Consider the following 24,614-nt stretch of genomic DNA (forward strand, 5'->3'; position numbering starts at 1 on the left):
ATTATCATATATTAATCGATACAGATAGGTATTTTGAATTAATTGCGGGATTATTTAACCGCCGCTTTACGTCGTAGTCATATATAATTATCATTGGCTGATAACTTATTTGAACTCAACAAAAAATAATGATTTATATATTTGCAGAGATAGCAGAACGACCGCTGCTAACACAAATACAATATTCGTGATTTATCCAACGACAATTATTTTCGGCATCACTGAATGTACTGGACTTCTGTTTAATGGGTGCTTGTATACTAAGTATAATAATTTCTCGGTTAAACATATCTCTTTATGCCTTGGATGAGCGGACGATTTTATGGCTTATTAAGTTTTAAGTGGTTACAGGAGCTCATGGTCATCATAACGTGTATACCGTGACCTACCGGAGAATTGAGGTCTAAGATTGAAATGTATAATAGAACGCATGACTTTGTCGGGTTAGTAGCAAGCAGAAATAAGGAGGCAAAATAAAAGAATATAAAAAAAATACGGGCTAAATATTTAAGACTAGCTTTTGCTCGCGACTCCGTCCGCGTGGAATAATTACTTTGGCATAACGCTAAATTTTACCCCCACTTCATTTACGTAGAAAGTGAAAATATTATTGAATTATAGAATGTTAAGGAGCTCTTTAAACCGCTATTTTGAAACATTATTTATTGGTGCTCCACTTGTATTGGCTTTACCGTGGTGTTATATAGCTTATAGCCTACCTCAATAAATGGGTTATCTAACACTGAAATAATTTTTCAAATCGGTCCAGTAGTTCCTGAGATTAGCGCGTTCAAACAAACAAACTATTCAGCTTTATAATATTATTATTAAGTATAGATGCGCTAAAGCTTAAACAACGAAAAGTTATGTAATGCAGCTGATTCTGTGCTCTCCGTACAAAGCCTTTTTTTCGTTTAACATTTTACTAATTCCTTTTGATACAAATCAAATCAACGTCTTCATTCGGTAATAATAATAATAAAATAACTCTTTATTTAACACCACATGTACAGAGTAAGCATATAAAACAAATAATAGACGGTGACATAAACTGGCGGCCTTATCGCTGAAAGCGATCTCTTCCAGGCAACCTTGCAGGGAGAGGTATAAGCGAACTAGCATGGACGGTGCTATATCTTAATAAACTTACTTAAAAATATATTCTTATAACTAGTCAGGTCATAAGTATTGTCACACAGTAAAAACTTTTCTTTTAGAATGCTGACCACAAAAAAGTTTATTGAATTCGAATTTAGAATTGTTCATGAAAATAAAAAATGTATACTTTTAGAATTTTACTCATTTTTAAATATGGAGTGGACGCTTAAAGAAGACCGTGTTGCAGTTATTGCGTTGCATCGTTGCGGTTATGCGCCAATACAAATTTTTAACATACTGAAAAATTTGAATATAACCAAAAGATTCGTTTATCGTACCATCAAACGATACAATGAAGACTCTAGTGTAGATCAGGTCAAGAAGTGGTCGCCCTCGATCTGTTAGGACTCCAGCAGTGATAAAAGCTGTGAAGGCGCGAATTCAAAGAAATCCCAAACGTAAGCAGAAACTGTTGGCCCTTCAGATGGGGTTAAGCAGAACCGAAAAGGGTGTTAAATGAAGACTTAGGGCTTCGGGCATATCGAAGAAAAACAGGACATCGTTTGAATGCTCGTCTAATGGACCTGAGACTGAAGAGATGCCGCGCTTTGTTGAAGCGGTACGCGGGAAAAAAATATCGGGAAATTCTTTTTTCGGATGAAAAAATTTTTACCGTAGAAGAGAGCTACAACAAACAAAATTATAAGGTGTACGCACACAGTAGTGAAGAAGCGAGCAACCGTATCCCGCGTGTCCAACGATGTCATTTTCCATCCTCGCTCATGGTATGGTTGGGAGTTTCTTATTGGGGCTTAACAGAGGTACATTTTTGTGAGAAAGGTGTAAAAACGAATGCAGTTGTGTATCAAAATACAGTCCTGACGAACCTTGTGGAACCTGTTTCTCATACCATGTTCAATAACAGGCACTGGGTATTCCAACAAGATTCGGCGCCAGCTCATAGAGCGAAGAGCACACAAGACTGGCTGGCGGCGCGTGAAATCGACTTCATCCGGCACGAAGACTGGCCCTCCTCCAGTCCAGATTTGTATCCGTTAGATTACAAGATATGGCAACTGTTGGAGGAAAAGGCGTGCTCAAAGCCTCATCCCAATTTGGAGTCACTCAAGACATCCTTGATTAAGGCAGCCGCCGATATTGACATGGACCTCGTTCATGCTGCGATAGACGACTGGCCGCGCAGATTGAAGGCCTGTATTCAAAATCACGGAGGTCATTTTGAATAAACTTTAGTGTCATAAGAATCTATGTTTTGTTAAGTTCATTTTGGTATATGAATGGTTACATAATGAATAAACTTGTTTCAATTATTTTACATTAAACATGTGACAGAATTTATGACCTGACTAGGTATATACGTGTGAAAAATAAATACAATATAAGATAGACTTACATACGATTAAGTACAAATAAATACAAAAAATATGCAAGTAAGTAAATACAAAATAAGTAGCGACTTCTACAGTTATATCGTAGGAGCCATATTATTGTGCAAGGTAGTGCGATTTTAATCTGAACTTGAAATTTTTCGGCGAGGACGAAACTTCGGTCCTTTATGAGTTATTATACGTATAATATTACAAAGATATATGAAGCTAACGAAAAAATGTTTCGTACTTATTTAGACAGGAGCGGGGGTGCCGCCCGCATATCTCTTTATTGATGCCCGTTCAAGGCGAATCAAAGCTGTTATTTATCTTAACTACACTTTCCCCTAACTAAACGTATCAATATATTAAGAGAAAGCTATAATACTAGTCGTCCGATACTTGTGTTACAGTTACAATTAGGAAATGTCCAATTTTACGACGAACGAACTCGAGAAAGGATAGACTTTTTCGTTGCCCTTTAATAGAGCTACCTAAATCTAAATGGTAAAAATAAGCCAGCTGTATGTCGGTCCTTTCAAACTGGAACGCAGTAATTGTTTGCGATAGAAACAGATAGGTTTTTGTCACGGATAAAACGGTTTTGCAACATACTTGCTTCCTATAAATTACATGGTGTTGAGTTATAAAATCCAGCCTGGTGGTCCCCTTTACAAAGTCTGTTATGATCTCCATTGTTCGTTTGATTGCAGCTTTATTGACCGCCGCAAACAAATAGATTGTGTGCCATCATAAAACAAGGACGGGCTAAATCGTGCGCTGTTACACAGTTTGCTTGTTGAGACAAAGCATGATAGCGACGCGACGCGACTGTTTTGTTTTGAATTTAAAAACGAAAATTGAATGTCGTTTGATTTGTTGCCTGTTCATTGTATTAGTTATTTCATTTTATTTGTTGTTATAGCGTAATCAATACTTGAATATAATATTTAAAATGAGCTAATAAACTACTGAAAAAATAATAAATATTCGAGTTATACTATTTAGTCGGTATAATAGTCTTTACAATGTCGAATGAATGAAGTTAATGATAAGTATTTTACAGAAACAACCAGCCTGGCTATGACATTTCTACGCCTTGATTAGTATAGAGTTTTCTCATGGATAACTTACTGACATTGCCACGGAAGAAACAACTTTTTAGAAGTATGCGAATAGCACGTGATTGCTTACATTAGCGATCGTCCAGTAGTCGAAATTCGACTAATATCACTGACACTTCTTGATTGAATTTGCTTTTAATGTAGGTATTACGATTTCTTGTTTGCAACTGTTTCTATTGATAACATGTCAATAGCTGTTATGTTTTTTTTAAATGAAATCGTTGTAGCCTAAGGGGCTATTGCTGAGGTCCATGAGTGACCGCGATCACTCACAGTCCGGTAAGCCGTATGTATGCAATATGCTTTTAGAGGTAATAAAAAAGCGGTGAACTGAGGAAAAAAGGCACTGAACTATTCTGTCATTATCTATTTGAATAAGAGTACCTAGTAAACTTGCTTCCTTTATGGTTGTGAGTTCTTAAAATAAATACTAGACTAGATAAATAGACTGCTGTTCCGAGAGGCTTCAAATTTTAAAAGAACATTTTCGAGAACTTTCGATGTGACAAAGTTGTAGTAAATATAATTGTTGTAACAAACTACCTATTATTTTCACCGGGTTTACTTAAACGTGAAAACAAGAACGAACTAAAAAGTATATTAGTAGTTATTATTATTAAACGATGTTATTCCTTCACCGTAGAAGTCAATCGTCAACATTTGTTAAGTACGTATTTGTTTACAAAAATTGGTACTTGCCTGCGGGATTCGAACACGGTGCATCGCAAGAGACGAATACACCCACAGATCAGTTTCTATGATCTGTGAATACACCGGACGTCTTATCCTTTAGGCAACAACGACGTGAACGCTTTTGGTTCAATTAAAATAAAACAAGTAAAGCATTACTACTTCAAATATTACATGTTTATTAGCAGTTAAAACAAAATAAACTAACCAATAAATCTCGACAGATAATCATGACCTTAATTCTAATCAAACATAAATCCACATAACTGTTTACATAACATTTGCTATCAGAAATCGATTATCATAATATTGTAATTTAATAAATATAGTATGTATTTCTGGTCTTGTTTGTAAGCTAAGATCGATATGTTTCTAACCTTGACTATCGTTAGTATTCCAACGTACAAAGTTTTGTTGGCAGTTATAGTACCATTGTTAAAACGCAACTTTGATGGCCTAGACCATAAAAGTTGCTATCTAGATAGTGAACCAACTCACCACAGCCAACCTGGTATACACATCATCAGAACGTGAATTCGCCCAATTTATCTTGAGACGTGTGGTCATAATTTCATTTTTATTTTATAAAGGCTGTCTTCCTCTATAAAATCCCGTACGACTTCTTCGCCGCAATAATAAGCCGGACGGTGGTATATATCAAGCTACCATACGCTTTACCACTAACTTGGTATTATAGAAAGCTTTTACTTCCTTAATACCTACGGGAAGAGATAGGGTAGTGCTATTCTAAGCCTTAAAACCACCACAAAACATCAGCAAATTTTATTTTGACATCATATTTAAATCTGGATTCCGACAATTATATTGGTAGTTGGGACTTTTAGTGACGGCGTGTCGGAAGCCTGTAGTCCGCACGCGGTGTTCCATCATCCAGCCTAGATTCAACGTTGTCATATGTTCTCGAATAATAGAACGGTCGTGATTATATTCAATTTGAAATTCTGTGGCGGCATTCACAGGCTATGAACTCCAGCAAACATATAGTATCAAATGTCACATCTAAAAAAAAACCGCTTGTAATCTTTAAAAACCCTTTGACCAATTATTTCTTTACGTAGTAAATCTACCTTTCATAATAATAATAATAATAAAGCCTTTTATTTCCCATCACCTAAGTATTACATGTAAATATTCTTAAATATATATGTATTTTACATTTTGGTATATTTTTCGGTTTTTACATTATATTTTTTATGTTAGATTTCTTTTTTCTTTATTGTTATTTATTTGATGTGCCTACATCAAACTTTTTCTTCGATAGGAACCCCTATTTGGGTATAGGCCTCCTCCAGCTTAATCCAATTTTCTTTGTTCTTAGCTCGTTTGATCCATTATTTTCTTCTTTTGTTTTAGCTATCCTTACCTTGGCATTGAAGTCTCCCATTAAGAGTACATTTTCACTAGCTTGCATTACGAAGACGAAAATAATATTCGGTTTCAGTTAAATAAAAATTGAACAAAATTTGTAATGCGTTCGAAATATGTTTATTAAGTCGTAGCCTACGGTAATGCTTATTCGCACCGTGAAAGTTCTTCACTGGACGCGATTACGTTAGATAAGCAAGTTGTATTCGCTTGTACCTAATCGTTAACCACGACTGTACCAACCGCCTCTATTGTAATATGTACTTACGAAAACTACCTTTTGTATGTTATTGTTACGAAATTATTACATAAAATTGATATTGCTTTGTGCGGGTGTAATCACAATATAAAAAATATTTTACGATTACCAACCAATAAACAACGTTGTATTTTTTTTGAAAATAAAAGACAACAACTTTTTGTTCATTATTGAACTTAACTTATTTTTTAGTTCAAAATCGATTACTCATTACAAGAATAAAAAAAAAAGTGTCTCTGGTTTTTTGATCTTAGAATGATAAATTACTGGTAACCAGACGCTGATATGGTCTCTCTAGACCGTCAGCTTAGGTAGGAAAAAAAAAAGTAACCAGAATGGTAAAGTCGATACCACACTACGTGTTATCGAATTAGGACTAATTTAATAATGTTTTTTAGATATATTATATAATGTAACGATATGTATTTGTAAAAGAACAAGTCCTGAGTTTCTTACCGGTTATTTTCAGAGGTGAAAGCAGTTTCAAGTATTAAAATCATGACGGTTCAATCCCGCCTGTTAAAGGCCGCTTTGCATGAAAATATTGTGTTCGATTTAATGACAATGAATATTTATTCCAACTAATTTTCTTCTGCCTTAGTTTTTCTCGTTGCAACTTAATACATATATTATACCTACTGTAGATGTGAATATTTTGCTTGGGATTAGTTTTTTTTGTGGCCCCCTGTGTTAACTTAAAAAAGAAAATCATCTTATTAATAAGATACCAGCGACAGAATTATCTCGTTTGTCTGTAATTGTTACCTTTAAATTATAAATGCTGATAAATTTAAGATATTTTGATCGGAAACTTGTTCATTCAACTTGAACATTTTATCCAGCAATGTTTGTATAAATATCAAAATTAAATTTATAAGCAATGACATCTCAATCAATATTCAGATACATATGATGTATTACATCTATTCTGTTAAAATAAAAATATAACCAGAATTTGATTTGAGTACTTTTATTCGTAACAAAGGATAAGACGACTTGTATACCTACTCTTATCTAAGGATGCGATTAAGCCGGTGTTCAAATCCCGCATCCAGACAACGGTATTTCCAATGAAATACGCACCTAACTCCTTAATGACTTCTGAGTGAAGAAATACAATTGAATAATAATAATCAAACGCGAAAAACAAAATAATCTGCTTAGCTATTGAAAATTGAGACACAGACCTCAAGTCTCAAGGTAGATAGCGGCTTTCACGTTGTGATAGGCTCTGGTAACCACAGCAGATGGGTCGTTAGCTAGTCAACCATCTAAACGCTCTAACCAATAAAAAAGGGATTGAATCGCCCGTCACTACACAGTCCACCCGTTCAAGATAATTGAGTATCTTAAACAGATTGATACGTATTTTGAAATGTAAATTTTCGTTATCACTTTTTACGACGACATAAAATAGAAAATAAATTCATAATAACCAATTGTCTAGTATTAAAAAAATAATAATTGCGTGGCTAAAAATAGCACAAGTTCCTCGGTTCAATGTTGACTATTCAGTCTAAATTCGTTGAAGCGCAATTGTGTAAACATTCTTCATGTGCGTGGTCATCCCGTGCCAATATAATACTCCTAACGGACAATGCTTTATAGTCCTCTTAAATATCTAGGTTTTACTTTTGAGTGCTCAAGACCCAGTACCGGGGTTTTTAAACTGGGAGAATCTATTTAAAGGAACAGCGAAAAGAGCGAGAGGTGCCTTTGATATTTGATATTTTTGTTTTTTTTTATTTTAAATTTTTTTTTTTTTTTACTCTAAAAACACAATTTTCCACTTCAGAACACTACAGCTGCCAGAAAACCAAGATTCCTTTTCGCATAGCACTGTTCAATTTACTCAGTAACGAGTAATATTTTGAATAAAAAAATGAAGATACCAAATAGTTAACAGTAAGAATAGTACCATGAAAAATTATCAAGTAAAGAATAGAAAACTTTAATAATAAAATAGAGACGCCTACTACGTAAATGTAACGAAGTAAAAGTGATTTACTTACGTTATATACTTGCCACCGACGGAGCGTCCGCCAGAGACGCTACTGAATTCATACATCAATCGGCTTATGTAAACGTTGAGAGTTTTGTCGATGTTAATCCTCTTTGTTTCACTCCACAAACTTAATACGTTACTTAATTCATTGAAATAAAATGTTTTCAAAAGAAGTCTGATGTTTTGGTAATGATTTCTTTAACGTGGCTTGAGGCAGGGCTTTGGTTATTGAATTCGTCACGTAACAAAAAATCGTTACGCCTCTAATTCATAACTTCAACAAATGTGTCCCTCAAATAAAACACTGTAACAACTAAATATTTTAATTGTTTCGATAAATAAAATAAATAATAAAAAAGTGTGTGTGTGTGTGTGAACAGTAGAAGTGAAACTTATAAATAAGATATAGATATACTGACTATCGCACTACACAGGAGCATACATATGGACAATGTTTAGTAGACGATAGTGGGGATGCTACGAAGAGTCGCACAAAGAAGAGACCGAGAACGTCTAATGTGTTCTATCTTATTCTCTCGCCGGCTGAATCCTATACATTTATGTGTTTGTGTCTCTATGGACTTATTTTTTCGTTTCATCGAGTTTGAAATCACAACGATTCTAAAGAAGTTTCACTTCAATAAAAATTAATAAAATAAAATATTGTTTACTTTTCTCAAAAGTATATGAAGCTTTAACTGGAAAATCTTTCTCACTTAGATATTTCGTCACTATAAATGACAAATAAAAGCTTCAAATTTTTTAAACTAATAATCACATGATCTAATCCTTATAATTTACAGTCAAGGAGTGGCCCGCAGAATCGAAATAAACCGTTCAATGGAAAACAATGGGGTGCTTAGAAGAATAAAACCAATCTCTGCTCGCGCACGTGCACGATCATTCGGTGGTGTTTCTTTTGTTAGCTTTGGATCCGTGCACCGGAAATAACAGCTGGTTTTACTGTACACTAAAAATTGAAATGATTTTATTCAAAAATCCAACTTTAAAAAAAGAAACACAATTTCACGTTTCCTCAACGAAAAGAACTTGCGTAACTTTTGATTTCAATCGAAAATGTTTATTTACGTAATAAGTAATAATTGCTTTATTATTTTTTGCACGGCAGATGGCGTTGGTAGAGGAAGTTGGTGCGGGCTCCACCGCTGACGATCCCGAAGCTCTTCTGAACGAGTGGCTTGGCGAACTGACTGTTCTCACTGCGGTCAGTATTTTTTACATATAAAATTATCACATAGTTATTAATAAATGCTATTCGATAAGCACACAGAATAACGATGGCAAAATACTAGTACTTTACTAATTTACTGGTGGTAGGACCTCTTGTGAGTCCGCGCGGGTAGGTACCACCACCCTGCCCATTTCTGCCCTGAAGCAGTAATGCGTTTCGGTTTGAAGGGTGGGGCCGCCGTTGTAACTATACTTGAGACTTTAGGACTTATGTCTCACGGTGGGTGGCGCATTTACGTAGTAGATGTCTATGGGCTCCGGTAACCACTTAACACCAGGTGGGCTGTGAGATCGTCCACCCATCTAATCAATAAAAAAAAATCTCTAGTCTAGTAGTCTATTAGTTTTAAGAAGATTGATTGTCAGCGACACAGTGGCCCTGAGAAATGTCTGTGCTCTGATATTTACTTAACACAAGCTGGGCAGTGTGTTCATATGCCTATTCATGGAACAAAAATATTTACCGTATAATAGAATCGAATAGAAATCTCTTTATTGAACAACACTAGCCAAAATAAAAGGCTTTATTTTAAATTATTTTATTTTATTTAAAAATTTGTAAGAGTGTTACGATGGACGCCCTTAAGGCGATGTCCTCCAGGCAACCGTTTATCTGTAAATACCAAATTATACGTTGTATAAATAAATACAACAAGAATACCTACATGTTTTGATATACCTAGTCAGGTCATAAATTCTGTCACATGTTTAATGTAAAATAATTGAAACAAGTTTATTCATTATGTAACCATTCATATACCAAAATGAACTTAACAAAACATAGATTCTTATGACACTAAAGTTTATTCAAAATGACCTCCGTGATTTTGAATACAGGCCTTCAATCTGCGCGGCCAGTCGTCTATCGCAGCACGAACGAGGTCCATGTCAATATCGGCGGCTGCCATAATCAAGGATGTCTTGAGTGACTCCAAATTGGGATGAGGCTTTAAGCACGCCTTTTCCTCCAAGTGTTGCCGTATCTTGTAATCTAACGGATTCAAATCTGGACTGGAGGAGGGCCAGTCATCGTGCCGGATGAAGTCGATTTCACGCGCCGCCAGCCAGTCTTGTGTGCTCTTCGCTCTATGAGCTGGCGCCGAATCTTGTTGGAATACCCAGTGGCTGTTATTGAACATGGTATGAGAAACAGGTTCCACAAGGTTCGTCAGGACTGTATTTTGATACATAACTGCATTCGTTTTTACACCTTTCTCACAAAAATGTACCTCTGTTAAGCCCCAATAAGAAACTCCCAACCATACCATGAGCGAGGATGGAAAATGACCTCGTTGGACACGCGGAATACGGTTGCTGGCTTCTTCACTACTGTGTGCGTACACCTTATCATTTTGTTTGTTGTAGCTCTCTTCTACGGTAAAAAAATTATTCATCCGAAAAAACAATTTCCCGATATTTTTTTCCCGCGTACCGCTTCAACAAAGCGCGGCATCTCTTCAGTCTCAGGTCCATTAGACGAGCATTCAAACGATGTCCAGTTTTTCTTCGATATGCCCGAAGCCTAAGTCTTCATTAACACCCTTTTCACCGTGGTTCTGCTTAACCAAATCTGAAGGGCCAACAGTTTCTGCTTACTTTTGGGATTTCTTTGAATTCGCGCCTTCACAGCTTTTATAACTCCTGGAGTCCTAACAGACCGAGGGACGACCACTTCTTGACCTGTCATCTACACTAGAGTCTTCATTGTATCGTTTGATGGTACGATAAACGAATCTTTTGGTTATATTCAAAATTTTCAGTATGTTAAAAATTTGAATTGGCGCGTAACCGCAACGATGCAACGCAATAACTGCAACACGGTCTTCTTTAAGCGTCCACTCCATATTTAAAAATGAGTAAAATTCTAAAAGTATACATTTTTATTTTCATGAACAATTCGGAATTCGAATTCAATAAACTTTTTTGTGGCCAGCATTCTAAAAGAAAAGTTTTTGCTGTGTGACAATACTTATGACCTGACTAGGTATATCGCACCTTTAGAATTGAAGTGCCTTAATCTAAATTTGTAATTGGAGAATTATAATTTTTCTCTTTCGATTTTAATACTATAAGCCTTAAAGGTTAAACTATGCCCTTAATTTAAAAGAGACGGAACGTTTACTTTGTCCGTTTCTAGACTAAAATTTAAATTTAATTGTTAATTATAATATTTTTATTTACAAACTTATAGAATACATGTTTAAAAATCGTTCAAATTAAAGAACTCTTTTTCTTAAATTGTTTAGTTAAGCAACTTCAATTCTAAAGGTGCGATATATATATATATCCATAATGTACCTCAAAAATCATGTACATATTCTAATCAATTAAGTTCAATCACAATACGGTTCGGCACGACGAGTGCCCTTCTACAGATAACAATGAAACAGAGTTGATTAGTACATATTATGTAAACTATAAAAACAAATATATTATGGAACCTCAATTTATTTATTAGATGCCAAGATTATGGTAGGCCGCTAGCGCGTGTTGATTGCAGCCGGCGCGGACGCAACAGGTGCACGGGCGCATATGTCTCTCGAATCTTCCATGATTTCGCGTAACCTCGAGCACACTACTCAATAATATATTACGCTTCGACTGGCGTTTCAATAGTGCTTTAATAATTCTCCAAAATTTTTATTTTTTATTTATTGCAAAACTCTCGTGATATAAAAAATAATGGATCAGTAAATGCGCTTTTGGAACCCCGGTGCCGTGCGTGCCTAACATGTGAGAAATTGCAGATTTAAGATTGCGCACATTAATATCCAAACGATTTGAATTTCTGAAAGGAGAACTTGTACGTTGTGTTAACAATGAATTTATTTTGTTAATGGCACCTTATTGCATTATCTCTTTCTATGGGTCAAGAACACTCAAAATCGTACGAGCTAAACAGATAATACGTGTGGACCACGCTATGTTTTTCTGTACTTGAATAATCTAAAAGATCGAAATAGTTCAAACAGTTTCTAAGTAAAAATTGCAATTGATACAAAGCTGTTGGAAAAAGTTGTGATAGGAAAACTCTGAAATGGAGTGCATCGTAAATAAAAGCATTATGTAGCAACAACAAAGTCAACAACAACAAATGTTAATCGCTTCAAGTCGGCCTATTCTGGAAATGAAATTGGGAAATGGGCTAACGCCGTATAAATCAAATATCCACTGCATGCACATATTGAGTTGTATAACTAAAGTATAAATAACGCTCATTTTTGCCTAAATTATTTACTTTAAAAGTGCTTAAGTTAAGAAATTATTTTATTCATAACTGGGACGGCAGGCCGGAGATCAATAATAATGCGTTGTAAAAGCACATCTGTCGGATCAACTGTCTGGGCAGGTGTTCCGCAACAACCACCTGTTTCCCATTTTTTGTTGATCTTTTTTCAACATCCATTCCAAATGTCTTGCACATTTTGGTACTTCATAAATCTGGTATAGCTTTAATTATCGCAAAGCAGCGTGGCACATAACCTAACCTAACCTTTAAGAATCTTACGAGATCAGTATCATGTTAATGAAGTAACACTTCCATAATACGAAAATTTCACTAAAATTCAACTACTAAATATTACATAAAGTACATAAATACATAAAATTTTGAAATTAAGAGGTACTACATACAAACAGCGTTAAATGACCAACTTTTGCAGCGTGCCCATATTTTATGATCGATATCCCACTTTTGATTCTATTTAACCCGGGGTGCGGTCGAAACAACGAGGGAAATAGAAATAGGTCAGAGCGTAACCTGACCCACATGGTGGTAAATTACATCTAAACAAAGCCGTGAAACAAGAACTCTTATTACTTATGAGGAACTATTTTTAACAACTAGAGCATTTGGAGAAACTAAAAAAAATAAAAGAAACAAATACTAATTGATTGAAACGAAATATACGAGTTTACGAAAAAATTTATTAATTCTTTTCGGAATTTATTATTTATATTTAAGACTGCTCACAGACGGCTTTTGAATTTTGCATAAAAAATTACAATGCTAGGAAACATAGTATCCCGAGGCGCGTGGTCGAAAAGTATAGTATAGACGAGGGTTTTTAGTGTGCGTGAGGTGGTGGGGGCGTGAGTGCGTGCGCCCGGCATAAGGAACTGCCGGGTAGGGAGCTCGAACTAGGGGACTCGCACGCACACCACCAAGCTAGCGTTACATTGTGATCCTGGAATGAAACTACGTTACGTAGCGGGACGCGCACACGTGCACAATACACAAGCGCCCGTTTACTGCTCATTCGCGTCCCCCTGCAGTTGGTTGCCTGTGCGAGCGGGTGACTCCGCGTTCATGGCACGCTGTAAAACAACTCACTTCACTCTGTTCCACTCAAACTAGTTGTGTTCGAGACTGTGTACGTTACACGCGTTCCGTGACTCGACACGGGCAGTCTCCTTTGTTCTGTTGCTTTAGAAATAAGTGCAATGTAAAAGTTGTTCATGAAAACAAAGTTTAGAATCGAGTGAATGGGCGAGGTCACCAGTCTTCGTATAATAAAACGGCCGCCGTGCAGTGCGGTAGAGGCGAAGTCCCGCGCAGACTCCGAACGCGATACAAAAAATAAACTCGTTTCGTACTTCTAAATTACTCGGATGACAGAAACTTTAACGCTAAACATATCCCGCCATTTATTCGAATACTTCCTTTTCCGGCGAGTGTTATATCGTACAAAAAAAAAACAATGTGAGGAGTTGAAAAGGGCACCTAGCACCGGCCTTTTGGCACACATTACTAATAGTGTGAAGTGATGCTTTATGAGTCATTGCACGTTGCGATGTGAATGAAATGATGAATGTACAACCGAGCGAACCAGCTAAGTGGCAGCGTGGAGGATTCCTCTTCTCCCTTAACCGAAGCTTTCGGCTGAATGTCAAATCGAAAAGCACCAATAACTCACCTGTGGAAAATAAACAAACAGGACAAACTATGACGGCGCTCATGTCGGTATGTAATCACTGAAAACAGAACGTCTAACGGTTTGATTTTACATAGAGTATTTAATGTAAACAATAGAATAAATACGAGACACAAATGGTCTATTCACATTAACATTCCATACGAAGCAGTAAAACGTTTATCTAATGAGTGTAAAAATAATAATACTGACAATGAGTTGAATGCTAAAAATTTGTATTTAACGGCAGTACACAAATTAAAATTACCTATGTCCTAACGATTTATTAATGAAAAGTAATGAATATTATCTATGGGTAACTCAATTTATTATTTATTATTATCAAGTAACGACGACACATTGTTTCGAAGACAATACAATCGTGATTATGTTTTGGGATGTTGACATGTATGTACACAGAATGCGCATGGATAATAAATTAATTCTAAAGCTTATAGAGTCTTATGTTTAATATTCATTGCGTTTTGCGGTCACATTTTTGGTAAACCAATACGTTCCGGCCCTCGTTTTAATGTTGCGAGAATAAAAAAATGCCATTACCAATTAATACATAACATTTATTATTTTTAAATTTAATAGGTTTACCATGCTTAATAAAATTGAAAAGTAAACGATTTCGCGGTGATCGTATAATTCGAAAGTAATGAATATTTCTACAAAATTTCAAATCAAAGTCCGATGCCTTAATATGTGCGTTATCTTTTAGGTAGTCGGGCACGGTGGTATTTTATATTTATATAGTTAAAGATAAATATTTCAATCAATCAATCCCCTGACATGTTTGTTCTGTATAAGGGTCAGTCAGTACCTTGGCGATATTGCGTTCTTTTTGACGTTATTTTGATCATTGCACCTACATAGATCGGAGGCTTTAAGGCACTATATACATGTATACAATATATATATAGTGTATACGCACATATGTACATATACTACATAACGCTCTGCAACATATTTCATAAACGATTACACAAAAAATGCTATATTCAATAAGAATTTTTTTTTACAAAAAAATAATTAACTTTATGTGAATTTCACAGGGTCTTAATTCAACCGGCGATGGTTCATTAGCTCTGAGGCCTCTTGAAATAGTCGCTCCACGCATCGACACCTATCGGTTCTCGATGGCAAATCTCGAAGAAACGCAAGACGCTGATCTTGACGCCATTCTGGGCGAACTATGCGCTCTCGATTCCGAATATGACGAAGAATTATCTAGAGTGTCATCAGGTAAATTATTTAAACTAATTTAAAAATCACTCACACACAGGAAAAATAATTTGTAGTATCATTAAAAATAATGAGTAGATCGCAATTCTGATTCAATGGTAGATTCAACGAAGTATTGCCCCTAGGCAGATGTTAGCAAAATTCGTTCAAGCTAAGCCCCGTGAGTTCGCCCAGCTGTCATGGTGAAGCCAAGTGCACCTTTCAAGATAGGCAAACAAAAAAAAACCATTAGTAGAACAATAGATACCGCATAGTTCAGAATCAATAAATAGCTGATTAAATACCACGTTTTTCAATCGTAGTAATGATAATAATAAGTACGCTATTTTTTTGTTGAAGGCTTTGCATCCGGATCAAAAGACAGGGTACCGAGAACCACTGAGCCCTGTACCGTGCGTCAGGAGAAGGACAACAGCGATGCGGCTTCCGGGATCACGCGCACCGAGTCCCCGGACAATGACTCCGCTTTCAGTGACACCGTGAGCTTTTAAAATATTTCGAAGAATATCTACTGGTGGTAGTTACTGATGGTAGGACCTCTTCTGAGTCCCCACGGGTAGGTACCACCACACTGCCTATTTCTGCCGTGAAGCAGTAATGCGTTTCGGTTTGAAGGGTGGGGCAGCCGTTGAACTATACTGAGACCTTAGAACTTTTCTCAAGGCGGGTGGCGCATTTACGTTGTAGATGTTTATGGGCTCCAGTAACCACTTAACACCAGGTGAACTGTGAGCTCGTCCACCCATCTAAGCAATAAAATAAAAACTAAATATGCGCCTCCATAGAAGATGATTTACTTATCACCAAGTAAATCGTTCTCTAAATAAACATGAATAATTTTGGTTTTGTTTGTTTGTTTGTTTACGTTCTATGCTTTCGAGTGTCGTTTATCCGATTGAATTGTAAATTCTTACGAAATAATCCCTAGGTGATACGTTATGGGCAAATACTTAAGAATCACTAGCAAAAACCCTAACACAATCAAGAAATATCATTCTATCATGTGTATGACATGAACGCGCTCTTTGTAGAATGGAAATTAGTTAGTTCAATGATTATTTTGGCCTACATTGACAAGTTCCGATTTTAACTTGACTAGTTAAAATAAATAACAGCGCGCTGCATGACGCCGTGGACAGGGGAAAGTGGAAAAACATCTTAAGATCGAAGCTTATGGGTGATGGTGGTCACGACCCTCAGACAAGAGGAACACGATTCGAGGAGGAGGAGTTAAAATAAATAAGAAACAAATATATATAAATATATTTTTGTTACATTTGTATTCACGTAATACTAAATTCACATTAATTAATGTGAACACGCTACATAATATTATTATTACCTCAACTATTTTAGTATTGTATAAATTATGGGAAATTAAAACATCACGATTAATTATAAACGTGAAACCGGGTCACGCTTCTCTGTGACTAAACATATAAAAAATATCGATTTGCTTACATTAATCGGGTGCTTCTTCTCTTACGTTAATGGTAATATGATAGAAACGTTCTCTGAAATGCCAAAAACAACTGAAACAAGTTTTGTCACAAGAGGAATTAATTAATAAATAAATATTTAAGAACAATCACGCCACGTTAACTGGTCCCGTGCTAAGTTCGTAAAGAACTTGTGTTACAGGTACCAGATAACGGAAATAAATGTAAAATTTTTATTATACACGTACATATATTTAATATACATCCATAACCCCGGAAAAGACATTTATATTTATCATACAAATATCTTCCCTTAGCGGGATTCGAACCCGCGACCCCCTTGTGTAGTGATCATGTCACTTACATACAAACATACAAACGTACCTTGATTTCTATTTACATTAATTACTGCCCCATAAAAAATTCATAAAAAACATATATGGGAAATCAAAATTACAATATAAAATAATAATACATCGTACTGCAAGATTTTCCATGCAAGTTAGTCGTACTTCGATATCGTATGTGACCTAAGTTTTATATTCCCAATCTCTATATATAAAAATGAATTGCTTCGTTAGTCTCGTTAAAACTCGAGAACGGGTGGACCGATTTGGGTAAATTTTGGTCTTGAATGATTTGTGGAACTCCAGAGAAGGTTTAAAAGGTAAATAAATATGAAAATGCTCGGAATTGAATAAAAATAGCAATTTTGTTTTTCCTTTGATGTGTCCCCCGTCGGACGGATTATTTTTGTTTGTTTTAAGTTTATTTTATACAAAAGTTTAGGTTTTTTATTTATCGATTGAGGCACTACGAAGTTTGCCGGGTCAGCTCGTATTTTATATATTTTAATGTTGTAATGTTTTCAGGTATCCATGCTTTCGAGCGAATCTTCGGCTTCTAGTAGCGCAAGTGCGAAATGCAAAGCCTTAAAACTGAATTTACATCAAAATCAAAAGGTATGGTTCAATCACAAAGTTAATAATAAATGATACTTTATATCGACTTCCAAAAGTCCAACTGTATTAGCTTTTATCTCTAATAACATCTACAGGGTTTGAGGAAATTGTTCCCGAAGTTGAAATGGGAACTAACTATGTACTTCTTTTTCTTATTAGTTTCACTCCTAACACAGTGTTCGTAGTCTGTAGCTTTGGACTAACTAGTTACTTACCTAACTTAAATAATCTTCAATTGCTAAGTCAAGTATAATTACTTGTCGATTTAGGAAGTTGAATTATCGTCAACCCGCTATATAATAAATACGAAGGCAGCTCGCAGACTATCGTGAAATCTCATAATTAATTTATGTTTATATTTATATTATTACTTCATTTTCCAATTTATTGTTTTAGCACTTTTTCATAAAAAAATTGGAAATGATTTGTACTCGTATTAGTAAATAACTCTAAAACTTATCATTCGCGAAAAAAAAAGAAAAACAGTTCACAAACAGTGAAGAAAATGGACTAACATTTTTGAACTCTTGGATTTTCTTCTATTTATAAATAAATTAAATTAGCCGATGGGTTCAATTCAGAATACATTCGTATATACAGTTTTACTAAGGTCATTTACGCCTATCTTCGTTTTCGCGAACGCTTTCAAGATACCCTGAATGTAGTACATCGGTCATATATTATACTAGACGGAGATTATGGTATCCCCTTAAATTATAATATGGTTTTATCGGGATAGTTAACCTTTTTATTAATCTTAATCTTGGTTAAGATTAATAAAAAGCATAGCAAAGGATACAATTGAATAAGACTATCGAATAAAAGAATTCCTTATTGTTTCTATCAGTTAACAAATATTACGGAACAGTTATAAATTAGAAACTTTTCTAACAGACACTGATATTATTTAAAAGCTGTCGATACATCGTCTGTTATCTACAGCATGTGTAAAATTACGAAACGTAATAATAATATGATTCTCCCTGGCTAAAATGCTGAGTAAACTTAAAATATTTTTTTGTGTTTCTTGTGTGCCACCATGAAACATTACACCCTATATTCATAAGTGGTACAATTTAAGGTGTAACCGTAATCGTCACCCTGTATAATTGTATTGTAGCAAATGATACGATAATTTAATTTCAAGTCTTTTGATTTGTTTTACAGTGTTGTTTATTTTTCTAACTTTTTAACACCAAAAGGTTTTGATATCAAAAAACTATACAGATCTTTTTAAATTATATTATAATTATAAATTATATTATTGTTTATAATATAATTGATTAATTATTATTAATATAGCTATTAAGGTTTAATTAACAAACAAAATCATTGTTGAATTCAGGACGCAAGCTTCCAACAAAAGGCGGACAAGATTAAATTAGCATTAGAACGCATGCGAGAAGCAAACATCAAGAAACTGTTCATAAAAGCGTTTTCAATGGATGGATCTTCGAAGAGTTTATTGGTTGATGAGAAAATGACTTGTGGATATGTGACGCGTTTGCTAGCGGACAAAAACCACGTTAATATGGAACCAAAGTGGGCAATAGTTGAACACTTGCCTGATCTCAATATGGGTTCGTCTTCATTCTTCTATACAGTGCATCCAGATTAATTTTGTTCATAACGAGGGATCTTAATTATTAATAGTATATCGGCATATTAATCAGAATATTATTGTTATGCTACCTCGGGCTCCTACAGTTGCTGTTTCGTCAATAGTAGCATCGTCAATTACATTCCTACGCGACTAACTATTTAATCCTTAACGCCACAATTTAGATCTTGTTACAAGTTCGATAACATGATCCTGCCTATTTCTACCGCTAGTACGTTTCGATTTGAAAGGAATTGTCATTTTGTCAACGCAATTGTCATTTTCATGGTATCTCGAGATGTGGGCAGCAGTATTCAAATTGGAGGATCTATGTTTCGGTAAACATTATAACAATAAACGCTCTAACTCAATAATACCAAGAAACTCGATTTATTTTAAAGATGCTATGTAAATTTTAGTGAACTCTAACTGATCTAACAGATAATTGTTGTCTATTTAATACCTTTTGCGATTTCTATTTAACCGGGCCGATTTTGATCCATTATTTTAACAGATTATGTAAACTGCCGTTGTTGTAATCATTTTATTTATTTATTAAATGTCTCTGTCTATTTTAGAGCGAGTGTACGAGGACCACGAAATGTTAGTAGACAATTTAATGTTATGGACGAGAGAATCGAAAAACAAAATATTGTTTGCCGAAAGGCCTGACAAGATTTCGTTGTTCCAAGCCCCCGAAAAGTTTCTACTGAACGATAACGATCGGGGTAAGTTTATAAGATTTTATTTATTATGATAATCAATCTATTAACGAAAATGTATTAGTATAGCACAAAGGTATAGTTTAAAATTATAATTTGGGGCTATAGAGTAAAGACAAGCTTATTTTCGTACAAACAGTGGGTGGGAGGGAACAGCTTTTTTTTTATTGCTTAGATGGGTGGACGAGCTCACAGCCCACCTGGTGTTAAGTGGTTACTGGAGCCATAGACATCTAAAACGTAAATGCGCTACCCGCCTTGAGATATAAGTTCTAAGGTTTCAAGTATAGTTACAACGGCTGCCCCACCCTTCAAACCGAAACGCATTACTGCTTCACGGCAGAAATAGGTAGGGTAGTGGTACCCGTGCGGACTCCCAAGAGGACTTACCACCAGCTTCCGAAGCCGAAACGAGAGTCAAGTACTACCTTGTCATAAGGGAACTCCGGTCACCGTCCTTCACTCTTCGTCGTAATCGACGAGTTAGACGAACAACGTGAACTAGCCCATAAATACAGTTTGCGACGAAGGGCTCGACGAGTAAATTAACTCATAGACACAGCCCACTGAGTTTCTCGCCGGATCTTCTCAGTAGATCGCGATACCGATTCGGTAATAGATTCTGCGAAACACTGCTCTTACTATGGCTGGTATTAGCAAATTCTCTCAGGTTGTACATATGAGCTTACCTATAAGTCCGCGAGAAGCTGGAATAACCCCTTGCCAGCGGATAGGTAGGAAAAAAAGGAAACATTCTGCTCTATGCTCTAAACTAATATTCGTTCATTAAATAAAGCAAAGGCACTTAGCTTTTTTTTAGATACGTTTTTTTTAGATACAACACGGTTTTTTAGATACGTTTTGCGGCCCGCACATAATTACGATGCGGGCCCTACTTCAAACAATTTTGTCGAATCATTGGTATATGTGCTAACCTTCAAACCGCAATATGTGACTGTTTTGATAACTATTTTGGTTTTAATTAGTATTATATACTCAAAGGTCGTTCAAGTGAACAAGATGATCACTCAAGGCAAGTGATGTTAGAAGAATTTTTCGGACAAAACGGTGCCGGAGCCAGTACTGTCCCTTCTGTATCCGGACATCCGGTCCCGCCGATGGAGGGACCGCTTTACCTGAAGAACGACTCCAAAAAAGGATGGAAAAAAATTTACTGCGTCCTCCGACCATCAGGTCAGTAAAGACAATATCTCTGCTATGCGATTTGTGGCCACAATTCCATAAAAGCAATGCGATTATAATAGCATCAGCGAACATACCTTTTTTTTATTATTAATTTTTTATATTTAAAATGCTTCATTTGTCACGTAACTAGGGCTTTACTACTCGCCCAAAGACAAGGTGAAAACGTTGAAAGAACTCGTCTGCTTGGCAACTTTCGACACCAACGAAGTATACATAGGTCTGAACTGGAAGAAGAAATACAAGTCCCCAACAGACTACTGCTTCGCTATCAAACATCCGAGACTCCAGCAACCGAAAAGCGTCAAATTTATCAAGTTCTTGTGCGCTGAAGACCAGCAGGCAATGGAAAGATGGATGACAGCTATGCGAATAGCTAAGGTATGTTTAATTAGCATTTAGCTGTCGCCAATGAAATATAAATAACCAATAGAGTTTATATTTTCAAGATTTTAATTTCTTTTAAAAACTCTTTCATTCCTTGGTGCTTAATACTAGAATCCAAATGAATAAAACAAATTTAAGAATATTTCTTCTAGCCATATAGTCTTGGTCAATTACCGTATATTTCGTTAGTAAAAATTCACAAGTTTTTCCACGTTTTAAATTTCAGCATGGAAGGCAATTGCTTGAAAATTACCGGTCCTTAGTTGAGGAGCTCACTCAAGAAGATTTAGATCATCTTGCTCACGCGCGTTCTTGTTCCGTAAGTTCCCATAGTTAAAGCATTTATGTAGGAAACAATTAGCCAATGATATAATGAATAGCGGCTTCAACAGCTTTGTTAAGAAAGCTGTTTACAGCAAAAAAAAAATTGATGTCAGTAAAATTTTCCAAAAAAACATTTCAATAAAATTTTATTATTAACTGAAAAGAAAAACGTGTGATCATAGTATATCATCCAAACAAATTAAGTTTTTAGTTAATGGAATAGAAAAATGTGCAATAATTTTAGTCTGGCATGGCATTACAATATCTTCAATCTATTTTTTGCTTCCTATCACTGGATTGCGTCTATCTATATATTTATCAGAATCTGCATTATGTAGCCCTAATTAAGTTTCCGTCTTGGGCACTTTAATATCCGGTGACAACTTAACACCGAGTGATCGGAGAGCTCGATCTTAGCAATAAAAATATCCTATATCATTTAAATCACTCCAAACATCTCAAATGCTCGTAAAATTTTGAATCGATCATCTCTAATAATTACTTTTAGCATTCCGGACACGTAAACCTCAAATAGAAAATTGGCTATCGCTTATATCTTATTAATACGGTTGCATTTTCTAATTGCAATATTAGTAAAATGAAACATTGTTCGCAGATTACTTCAATACCGACAAAAACGAACAACGGTGTGACAAACATAAATAGTCCAGCTCAATCAACATCAAGCAACATGAGTGTTGCCAACTCGGACATTAGCAGCGGGAGGTGCGTTTAACTGTTACATAATCAAGAAAACTGGACTAATGGGCATTAATTCAAAGATTTATTATAAAATAATCAGTCTCTAGTTACATTGCTCTCAGAACTAACATGTGTAAATGTGGGTGGCGGCATTTACACAACGTAGATGTCTATGGGCTCCGGTAAACACTGAACATCAGGTGGGCCGTGAGCTCATCCACCCATAGTTGCTGTGAAGTTGTTAATTAAACCGATGTAATTTACATCAAGTCATACTAGAAATCTAAGCTTTCTCATGCTCTATTGGATAAACGAAGACATCTTAAAAGTTTCAAGTTTGAAATACCAAGGTAGACAATCATTGTTTTGTTTCCAAGGAGCTGCCATAATCGACATTCGCTATGCCTAATGGTCTGGTTTTCAAAAATGTTGTTTTATTATTCTTTTTGCTTGTTTGTATGTCTGCGATTGCTGTGCGACGCGTTTTACATGTGAATGCGAATGTGATTATTTTTTGGTATTAATACACACACACACACACACACACACAACGTCTATACATTGGACACGATTAATAATGACTCTCCACTATCATCAATACTATTCCTATACAGAACACAAACGGTCACGCATGTCGATCCTGTGATGTATATAGTTAAAATAAACATGTTATGTCTGCGTAGTTTTTGCATATCGTCGCTGTCAAACCAAAATCTGCTATGTGTAAACACTCTATTTAGAATTAACGAGTAATAACATCTTCGTATAAAATTTTATATGAAGGTGAATTTTTAAGAACTATATCAAATGAAATCTATAAATCAATATTAAAGACACACATAACAGTTTTTTATACGCTAGATAGGGCTGTGAACTATACGAAAAGGTAAAAAAGTAAAAATCACAAAAAGTGCACATAGCAGATTTTGGTTTGACAACGACGATATGTATATATCATCTTGCATATTATGATGTCCACAGCACAATTCCGAAACCCAAACTTTTTAATAGTACAGATAGGAACGTTCACAACCCGTCTGGTTCAAGGCTAGTTTGTGGCCGAAAATGTAATATCACCTATTACTTTGTCCTTGAGATGCGAAGTCGGAGCCTCGATTGCAATGGAATATCGAATTTCCTGTCCTTGCATGATGATTAAGCAGCGCGGTGGACTTACTATAATTGTTTTCCCCCTTAGCAGTTAATAACAGTTTTTATAAATTAATATATCGCACATACGGTGCTATAATAAAGTCACTAATGCAATTTGTATTAACGCTGAACTGAGTGAGAAAATACATTTATTTTGTTAATAATTATTAGTGAGACGCGAGAGATGTTTGCTTTTACGGATGAAGTTTAAAGTTGCAGTTTAAATATTATTTTATTTCAATAGTCTAGCAGAACGATATAAGAATTATACAATAAGATGTTGAATTTTCCAACCTTTCTCATAAAAAATTACATAATTTGCATAAATGACGTTATCGCATCGTATGTGCAATATTTCCTTTTTATTTAGTGGCTAATGAACGAGTGTTAAACATTAAACATCAACATCAGCAAAAACTTTTTGGAAATATTGAATTCTTTTGTTCAAAATCTCAATAACAAAACATTAAAAAAGTAATGCAGAAAATATAATAAAATAAAATGTTTCGGATTATGGTTGGACTTCAATTACTGGGCGAACACTAGAGCATCTAAATGGCTAGAAAGCTTGGTTAAAATAAATTAGTCATCCCAATATTTTTGTCACATTTTGCGAATTCCTTAGGCCCTGGATCCTTCGTGTAGTCGAGCTCGATGGGGCTTAGTCGGTAGTCGTTCTGCAGGGCAAGTGCTTTGCGCGCCTTTTTCAAGGCGTAGTCTCCTGTGAGAAATTGGGGGAGGTGAAGGACCTCGGCCCT

General features: G+C 35.4%; 1 protein-coding gene across 4 annotated transcripts in view; it reads left to right on the plus strand.

Annotated features, from left to right (window-relative positions):
• pico (ras-associated and pleckstrin homology domains-containing protein pico) overlaps nt 1-24,614 on the plus strand; it is an 86,270-nt gene that overhangs the window by 58,706 nt on the left and 2,950 nt on the right. For 3 of the 4 annotated variants that reach the window (XM_028177277.2, XM_028177279.2, XM_028177278.2), the window contains 10 exons: nt 9,080-9,175; nt 15,176-15,365; nt 15,705-15,844; nt 17,677-17,766; nt 19,112-19,346; nt 19,945-20,094; nt 21,091-21,282; nt 21,425-21,672; nt 21,905-21,997; nt 22,619-22,728. In XM_028177277.2, coding sequence (XP_028033078.2) covers nt 9,080-9,175; nt 15,176-15,365; nt 15,705-15,844; nt 17,677-17,766; nt 19,112-19,346; nt 19,945-20,094; nt 21,091-21,282; nt 21,425-21,672; nt 21,905-21,997; nt 22,619-22,728 — 1,544 coding nt within the window. Of the gene's footprint in view, nt 1-9,079; nt 9,176-13,447; nt 14,165-15,175; nt 15,366-15,704; nt 15,845-17,676; nt 17,767-19,111; nt 19,347-19,944; nt 20,095-21,090; nt 21,283-21,424; nt 21,673-21,904; nt 21,998-22,618; nt 22,729-24,614 lie in introns of those variants that run through there. The other variant, XM_028177276.2, reaches the window with a different exon arrangement.

Source organism: Bombyx mandarina, chromosome 01 (genome assembly GCF_030267445.1).
Source record: "Bombyx mandarina strain Sakado chromosome 01, ASM3026744v2".
In the NCBI taxonomy this organism is placed as follows: domain Eukaryota; kingdom Metazoa; phylum Arthropoda; class Insecta; order Lepidoptera; family Bombycidae; genus Bombyx; species Bombyx mandarina.